The sequence below is a fragment of the Vicia villosa genome, linkage group LG7 (assembly GCF_029867415.1).
Source record: "Vicia villosa cultivar HV-30 ecotype Madison, WI linkage group LG7, Vvil1.0, whole genome shotgun sequence".
Taxonomy (NCBI): domain Eukaryota; kingdom Viridiplantae; phylum Streptophyta; class Magnoliopsida; order Fabales; family Fabaceae; genus Vicia; species Vicia villosa.
Genome location: NC_081186.1, coordinates 35,670,907 through 35,680,082, shown reverse-complemented (window position 1 = coordinate 35,680,082; position 9,176 = coordinate 35,670,907). Strand labels below are relative to the sequence as shown.

Genomic DNA, 9,176 nt, shown 5'->3' with positions numbered 1-9,176 from the left:
TATTAGAATTTTTTTTGAAGAAATAACAATCAAGACTTTATTAAGTTGTTCCTAATTTCATAAAAATATTCAAAACATCAGTGCGTCTAATTGTTTATAATTGTCCTATGTAATGTTTCTTATTTATTTTTTATTTTTTTTGAGTTTGAATTATATCTTCAGGACTTCGCTTACAATGTTTAAGAATAGTTTTTTATGTAAGAAAATTATAATCACATTGCTGTCCAAATGAAATAATAATGCCAAAAAAAGAGAAAATGAGAAGCTGTCCCAAATGCGACCCCAAGACGAACGGGTCATTTACGCGGCAAGTAACAACAACAAGCACAACGTCAACGTACACAAACCTCTCAAAATACCCATTTTACCCTTTTCTACATTCTCAAATTCCACATTCTAATTCCACGAAGCCACCACCGAAACAATGAAAGCAACACCATGAATGACCACAATGTTATCTTCCCTATATATACGCCGAATCTAATTTTCTCTCACATTCTCTCTCTTCCCTTCTATCTCGCTCTATAAACTCTTATTTTTCTTCTCTCTTTCATTTCCCTCCGGTGAGTCTCAGATTCCCTCATTTCCTTGGGATCTGCCGATTCACCGCCCGATCTCCAGATTTATTTTTTCATTTTTTATTCTTCCTTCTCATCTTGAATTTCAATTGAATTGAATAATTATATTTTGTGCTTTTCATTTTATATTGAATTTATATTTAAATTTACAAAAGAAAATAAGATAAGGATCAATGAGCGATCATTTGGTGTTGTTTGTGGACCGGCTGGTTCGGCCCATGCCGGTTGAGCCTTTGGCTCAGCACCCGGCGCAGCCTGCTCCTGAGCCGGTGACTCCGGTGAATGAATCGCCGGCTGGGCCTTCCGGTTCTTCGGAGGAGGATGACGATGAGGGCGAGGAGGAGCCGCTGTTGCAGATGGGGGAATGCAGGATTTGTCAGGAGGAGGATAGTATCAATAGTCTGGAGAATCCATGCGGCTGTAGCGGTAGTCTAAAGGTACATTTCTGTTTTCTGTTTTATGTGTTTTACAAATTTAATGAAAGGGAACATTGATGTTAGATGAGTTATTAATTGGTGATAACTGATAATGCAACACAATGCTCCCTTTGTAACTTGGAATATTGTTGTTGTTGTTGGCACATTGGTGTCTTTTTGTTTTCCTAATTTATGAATTGAGGGTTTTTTTTTATGTGGTTTGGCACAGTATGCTCATAGAAAGTGCGTCCAACGCTGGTGCAACGAAAAGGGAGATACAACCTGTGAAATATGTCATAAGGTATGCGCCATTTACATGTAATTTTCATATATTGCAAAACATTGTATGGTTGTGTATATAAATGGGCGCATGATTATAAATTGCAAAACATTGTATGGTTTTGTGTATATACATGGGCGAATGGTTATAAATTGCGGATACGGTTGCAATTGCGGTCATTGAACCTGCTGCGATGCGAATTGCGGCAATATGCTGCGTAAATTCTGATTGAGAAGAGTTTGAAATACAAACACTTAATATTAAAAAATTTCAGAAGTAAATTGAGTTTTGGGTTCCAAAATTTGAGTTTTGATGAAAAGAGTTGAAGAAATCTGGGCAAAGTTGTTTGATGGGATTTCTAATATGGGAGGATGTGTGACATCGCAATTGCGTCAGATGCTGTTGCGGAGATTACCGCATCAACAATATTGCGGTCGTTGATTGCAATTTAAAACGATTACAAATGCTTATACGTTCTTTTTTAATCACAAGTATAGCTTTGTTTTGAACCAAATTGCTCTCTTTGAGTGTGAATCATAAATCTTCAGCTTATTAGTTTTGTGCTCATCCTTGATGATAGTTCTTTCTTTTTGTGCATGTAATTCTCAGTCCTATGAACCTGGTTATACTGCTCCACCACCTCGTCCACATCCCGAAGAAACAACCATTGATATAGGGTATGCTGAAACTTACAATTTTAAAATAGTCTTCATAATGAGTGTTGGTTTGTATGGATAAGCATTTTGTTTCGTACTATTGAAAATATGTATAAAACTTATTTTTTCTCACTAATAAGTTGTGAACACTTTTGCAGTGGAGGCTGGACACTTTCTGGCACGCCTTTGGACTTGCGTGATCCTCGACTCTTAGCAATTGCAGAGGCAGAGCGCCAATTCTTTGAAGCTGAATATGATGGATATGCTGCTTCTAATGCCAATGGAGCTGCATTTTGCCGCTCAGCTGCTCTAATTGTAAGGCGTTAACCTTAAAGTTATTCTTAACTTTGTTTTTTCTGTATAATTCAGCCATGCATATGCGCGCCTGACATATGATTTCACTAAGCCCCACTGTTGGAAGTGATACAATCTATATGATTTATGAAATCAATTGTACTTCCAATGAACTTTAGGTTCTTCATACACATTGACTATGCTAGGAGATTAACACTTTACACTTGGACATGATTGTAAGCCTGAATCATTCTATATATTTGGTGCAGTTAATGGCCCTTTTACTCTTGAGGCACGCACTTTCTGTCACAGATGCTGATGCTGACGATGATCCATCTACTTTTTTCTCTGTAAGTAACATGAGTTCCTATTGGCTAAGTAGTTCATCATCACATCATACAGTTGCCGTGTTGCTTTCAAAACGTTATGGCAAAAACATAGCTAATTGATCAATATCTGCAGCTTTTCTTGCTTCGAGCAGCTGGATTTCTTTTACCTTGCTATATCATGGCTTGGGCAATCAGTATCTTACAACGACGGCGACAAAGACAAGTAAGTGTCAGTTTTAAAATTACGCTTTTTAATCCTTTTTTGTTCATGTCTTATGAACTGCCTTCACGGACACAAATATGGCATAGACACCCGTAGTAATTTATGATAGTTGAAGCGATTTAATATAACTCAACACTGCATTTCGTTCACATCTCTTGATTTTTGGTGTAATAATAGGAGGCTGCAGCAGTAGCGGCTACTCAAGTTGCGTTTGTGCTACAATCCGGGCAGCATAGGGGTCTGCAATTCGCCATAGCACCCGCACCAACTGTGAATCCACACCAGGAACAAGTCTAGTTTTGTATTATGAAGGTATATATGAAAATGGAGTGTTCACCATGTAAAGTAGACTTGTTGAAATTCCATTATGCTCTTACTCATATTTTCCCAGCTCTGTTTCTTATATTACTTGTGCTCTGATTCTAATATAACTTGAGCAACTTCTTCCTCAGTCTCATTTGTTTTATTTTTAAATTATATGACATTCTAAAGTATTAAGAGGCATAAATTACTTTTTTACTTTCTTTCAATAAATAACAATTTTATTGGTATATCAATTTAATTTAGTCATTCTACTTAATTCATACTTTTTCTTTTAAGCCCTTCATAATTTATTACTCTACCTTTTTAAAAAATTTTAATTTATCTTTTCTATACTATTAATAAAGTATATTTTTGTAAAATATTTTATAATTTTTTTCCTATATTAGTTTCATTTCCTTTTTATGATTGAATTTCATTTCCTAATTTATGTAAAATTGTGCAAATCATATAATTTGAGGTTGAAGGAGTAGTGCTCACTCTAGTTCTATTATATTTATAAAAAAAAAAGTTTACTTTTTAAAATCAATACACTTGGATCATATATATATATATATATATATATATATATATATATATATATATATATATATATATATATATATATATATATATATATATATATATATATATATATATATATATATATATATATATATATATATATATATATATATATATATATATATATATATATATATATATATATATATATATATATATATATATATATATATATATATATATATATATATATATATATATATATATATATATATATATATATATATATATATATATATATATATAGGGGACGACTCAAGTGAGAACACTTGGTTTTGATTTTAATGGATTGGATTGGTTTCTCTTTCTATATTGATTTAAAATAAATATTAAGGATCATAGAAATAGAAACCAATCCCGTTCATTAAAATCAACAAAATCAAAATTTAATGGTCGTAATTCATTGTTCTCATTTCTCATAATAACCAAGTGTTCTCACTTGAGTCGTCCCCATATATATATATATATATATATATATATATATATATATATATATATATATATATATATATATATATATATATATATATATATATATATATATATATATATATATATATATATATATATATATATATATTATTTAAAAAATAAATTTTAATACATAAACCTGATATATTATTTATTTATTAAATTTAAGAAATAAATTTCTTTTATAAGTAGGATTAAAGAGTATATTATAACATATAAGGATATAAGGATATGTTTGTTGCACAAAATTGATCGTGGTTAATAATTTTTTTACAACATCTGCTCTACAAATACAATAAAATAAAATGTTAATAAAGTAGAAAAAAAATTAAATTTTAGAATTCATAGCCAACAACAAATACATCCTTATTTTGTGTTATCGCAACTTCGTCAACTCTTGGAAGTTGCTGTGTTAATTTTAAAAAATTTCTTTACCCACCTCCCTATGGGGTCACCCCCAGCAAAAACACAAAACTGCCTCTGCTTCGGAGATGAATCTCCGAAGTTTTTTTTTTTTTGATTTTTTTTTACTTCGGAAATGCATCTCCGAAAACACCAAATTTTTGATGTTTTTGGAGATGCATTTCCGAAGTCAAAAAAAATTCAAAATCTGTGAATATTTTCGGAAGTTCATTTCCGAAACTGTTGCTGCATATACAAATTTCCCTCCTTCACTATTTCATCATTTTTCTCCAAAACTTCTCAAAACCCTCTCTAAAACCCAATCAATCTCCATCAATTTTTCGCCCTAAAATCAAGTTTCAAACCGTTGATCACGTTAAAGGGAGCATAGAAAGCTACAATTTCAGGTAAACATCTCTCATTTCATCCCCTATTTCACTACATTGATTCAACAAATTTATGCTAAAAACTGATATGGTTCGGAAGTTCATTTCCGAAATATATGTTACCTAATATATTTCGGAAATGAACTTCCGAAATATGCCCTGGCAATTACAAAAAAAAACAGTTTTGGCCAATTTTGCTAATTTTTTCATTTGTTAGGTATGGTGCATCCGGACAACATTGTGCAAGACGATGGAGTATTAAATTCGGAAATTGTCAACGTTAATAACGATCCGGTTATTGACGTTACTCCTATGATCAATGCGGTTGATGTTCGGCAAGAATTTACAAATGATCGGAGCTTCGGTAGTCGCGAACAATTGATTGATTGGGTTCCGAAGGAAGCTAGTAAACTTGGATTTGGAATTGTTATTTTAAGGTCGGACAACGGAAATAGTAGGCGGAAAGCTTTCGTTGTTTTGAATTGCGAACGGGGTGGTAGTTATGTACAATCAAACCGTGTGCTAAAACACGAGGACACGGGATCGAGAAAGTGCGGTTGTCCGTTTAAGTTGCGTGCCACTCGGAGGGTTGATGATATGTGGCGGTTAACCGTAATTTGTGGAATGCATAATCATGCCTTGGATGTCAAGTTACACGGGCATCCAATGGCGTGTCGTTTGTCCCGCGAAGAGAGAAATGTGATATCGGACCTAACGATAGTCAAAGTGGCGCCTCGCAACATACTTGCCGATTTGAAGCGTAAGAAACCGGATAGCGTTTCAAATATCAAGCAAGTTTACAATGAACGGCACAATCTCAAGGTTTTAAATATGGGCCCTCGGTCGGAAATGCAACAACTTTTGAAACTACTAGGCGATAACAATTATGTTTCAAGCTTCCGAACCTCCGAGGACAAAGTTACGGTGCGTGATATTTTTTGGACTCATCCCGAAAGTATCAAATTGTTCAACACATTTCCAACCGTTCTAGTCATGGATTCGACGTACAAGACAAACAAGTATAGACTTCCTCTTCTAGAGATCGTCGGTGTGACCTCGACGGACAAGACTTATTCGGTGGGGTTTGCTTTTTTGGAGTGTGAAAAAGAAGACAACTTTACGTGGGCCTTGGGAATTTGCAAGTCTTTGTTAGTTGATCAAGAGGTTATGCCAAACGTCATTGTCACCGATCGAGACAATGCTTTGATGAATGCGGTCGATACCGTCTTCCCGACATCTACCGCTTTACTTTGCCGGTATCACATAACTTGCAACGTGAGAAGCAAGTTGAAACCCGCGGTTGGGACAAAAGATAGGCCGGATGAAAATGGTAAAGTTGTCAAAGCCGGTGTTGTGGTTGATAGGATAATGGCGGCATGGAGGGGAATTTTGGATGCATACTCCGAAGAGGATTATACCGAGAAATTGGTACACTTTAGGTCTTTGTGTGGTTCCATTAAGACTTTTTGTCATTACGTCGAATCCACCATTCTTGACAAGGTTAGAGAAAAAGTCGTGTGCGCTTGGACAAATCGGGTTAGACATCTTGGTTGCACCACGACTAACCGAGTTGAATCCGCACATGCGGTTTTCAAGAGGTGGTTGGGTGATAGCAAGGGAGATTTGTGTCGGGGATGGGACACCGTGAACCAAATGCTTGAAAATCAACACAATGAAATTCAAACATCGTTCGGTCGGAGCAAGACGGTTATGGAACACCGGTATAAGGGCCAAATTCTATTCTCCCAATTGATTTACAACATATCTCGAACGGGTTTGAATTTTTTGTTTCATGAAGCTAAGCGGTCGGAGACCACGGGGACGGATAGTTCATTATGTGGGTGCACCATTAGAACTACATACGGCCTTCCGTGTGCTTGTATACTTGCAAAAAAGAAAAAGTTAAGTTCACCCATACGCATGGATGAGGTAGCCGACCATTGGAAGAAACTTCGTTTTGATGATTTTGACCCGCCGAAAGAAAATGACTCCAAAATCACCATCTCCGACGAGTTGGAAGTGATAATGGAGAAGTTTGCTAAAGCGGACGACACAACAAAAATGCACATAAAAGAACAATTGCAAAAGATCGCGTTTTCGGAGACCACCGATTTGAAACTGCCATCTCAACCGGTTAAAACGAAAGGTGCACCGAAAAAGTCCAAAATTACACAAGATGACACGTCAACAAAACGATCTCCTTCCTACTTTGAACATGTTGATGCATCGTTTTCGGAAATTCATGAGACACCGAAGTCCACGTGTAGTGGTAACAAAGGAGCCCGTATTTCGAAGCCACCTCGCACACCGCCGATCAAAAAATACCGATTGTCTACATTGATGAGATGCCACTTTTTATGCACAAATATATCGATAACATCGTTGATGTTGGAGGCGACGGAAATTGTGGATATCGGGCCGTTGCGGGTTTGCTCGGTAAAGGGGAAAATAATCACACTTTAGTCCGACGGGAGCTCATTGCGGAGTTGACTTCGGAGTTGACTTCGAAGTGGATGTCATTCCTCGAGATGGGTCATCTAATAGCAAGTGCGTATGATATGGTGTGCGTCGATTTGACGAGGTTTGGACTAAGTGAGACTTTCTTTCCACTTCATAGTCGGCCGCCGTTGGACGCGTCGGGCCGCATCATATGCATCGGGTATCTACGATCGCGGCACTTCGTTCAAGTGTTTTTGAAACCGGGTTGTCCTATACCGGCTACTTCTTGTCAATGGACGGCACATCGTTCAAATGAGGCGGAGACTTGGCCGGATCCGTTTGTTTCGAGAATGGCGGAGTTTGAAGAAATGATGAGCAAAGAGCGCGAGCAAAATAGAGAGCGGTCGAAGAACGTGCCTATTTTGGACTTAGGATCCACCGATTGGTTCGGTGAATTTTAGTTCGTTCCGGATCGTTTTTTGTTTGGAACGATCATTTTTTGTATGTATTGTTGTTTATCATGTAAAATCGGACCGATTCAATACATATATAATATAAGTTTGTTTTATGTTGTCATTGCCTATTTTATGCCTATTTTGTATGCTTTTGGTATTGTTTACACAAAACAGAATGCAATGCACAAAATGCAAAATTCACCTCTGTTTCTGCATAATTCGGAAATGAACTTCCGAAATATACATGTCTGGAGCCTATTTTCGGAAGTTCATTTCCGAAATGTCCCCTGAGGCAGGATAAGGTTTGTTGGGCCATCAATGCTCCAATAAGTCTATAAATACTACACACTCTTCTTCATCCTCTTCACACCACAAAACACAAATGACACAAACCTACCCCCACCTACCATTCGTCTACTTTGAAACCGGCTACCCGATGCCGTTCCAATTTCGCTTCTCGCGCGACACGCCGTTTGCGGAATTGATACCGTCGCTCAACACGCTTTTGCGCTATCCCGAGAATTGAAAGGTTGTCAAGCTCGAGTACCGCTCACCATCGCTTAACGACGAGGGAGGCATTAAGTTCACACATTTTGAGATCAAGAACGACGAAGATTTAGCGGTTATGTGGACAACGTTCGACCGATTTTCTTCGAAAGGCCCGATCGAGTTGGACGCCAAACTTCAAAGATCGGCGGACGACGTTATCAAAATGTTGACTCATCCCCACCTACCCGTGTTCAACAATATGTAACTTTAATTTTCAGTAATATTATCGTTGTAATCTTCACCCGATTAAATAAAGCGAATCGTTGTTGTTTTTCATTTTTCTTCTGTCCAGACATAAATTCGGAGGTTCATTTCCGAATTCCATCATGGGGGTGAGTTCGGACATGAAATTCCGAAACACCACATTTTCTGAAAATGTAACTTTATTTCGGAGATGCATCTCCGAAATCAATATTTTATATTAAAAAAAACACGTTTTCGGAAGTTCATTTCCGAAAACCCCTTTTTTCCAAAAAAAAGTACCTTTTCGGAAATGAACTTCCGAAACAAGGGATAGTGTGGTAAATTCACCAGGGGTGGGCAAGAAGGTTAGGAGGTGGGTGAAGAAATTCTCTAATTTTAATATGAAGTAAATGGTAGCAACTTAGTGATGATTTTAAAAAGTAAACTTTTTTTTTATAAATAGAAATTAATGTTTCAACAATATATTTAAGTTATCTTTGTACATGATTATTTTTCTTATTCCATTATTTCTTAAAATATATTCATCAAAATTTATCACATTATAAAGAAAAGACTAAGAAGTGCAAATGTGGTTGATAAATCACGTGGTATTGTTGAAGGTGATTGGAC

The 9,176-nt window shown here is 36.3% G+C and overlaps 2 protein-coding genes across 2 annotated transcripts; both read left to right on the top strand.

Annotated features, from left to right (window-relative positions):
- The first annotated feature begins 413 nt into the window (after positions 1-413).
- Positions 414-3,227, top strand: LOC131617102 (uncharacterized). Its single transcript, XM_058888481.1, has 7 exons — positions 414-1,015; positions 1,224-1,295; positions 1,884-1,951; positions 2,089-2,245; positions 2,494-2,574; positions 2,687-2,776; positions 2,954-3,227. Exons 1-7 carry the CDS (start codon positions 752-754, stop codon positions 3,071-3,073), a joined length of 852 nt encoding a protein of 283 aa, XP_058744464.1. The 5' UTR covers positions 414-751; the 3' UTR covers positions 3,074-3,227.
- Positions 3,228-4,735: 1,508 nt separating this feature from the next.
- On the top strand, positions 4,736-8,858 carry LOC131620442 (PKS-NRPS hybrid synthetase cheA-like). Its single transcript, XM_058891521.1, has 2 exons — positions 4,736-4,941; positions 5,138-8,858. The coding sequence occupies exon 2, from the start codon at positions 5,140-5,142 to the stop codon at positions 7,381-7,383; it is 2,244 nt and encodes a 747-aa protein (XP_058747504.1). The 5' UTR covers positions 4,736-4,941; positions 5,138-5,139; the 3' UTR covers positions 7,384-8,858.
- The last annotated feature ends 318 nt before the right edge of the window (positions 8,859-9,176 follow it).

Bases quoted from the DNA above. Each gene is read 5' to 3' on its own strand.
- LOC131620442 (XM_058891521.1), top strand. From the start codon at position 5,140: ATGGTGCATCCGGACAACATTGTGCAAGACGATGGAGTATTAAATTCG.
- LOC131617102 (XM_058888481.1), top strand. From the start codon at position 752: ATGAGCGATCATTTGGTGTTGTTTGTGGACCGGCTGGTTCGGCCCATG. The intron at 1,016-1,223 runs GTACATTTCTGT...GGTTTGGCACAG, and splicing joins GCTGTAGCGGTAGTCTAAAG to TATGCTCATAGAAAGTGCGT. The intron at 2,777-2,953 runs GTAAGTGTCAGT...GTGTAATAATAG, and splicing joins AACGACGGCGACAAAGACAA to GAGGCTGCAGCAGTAGCGGC.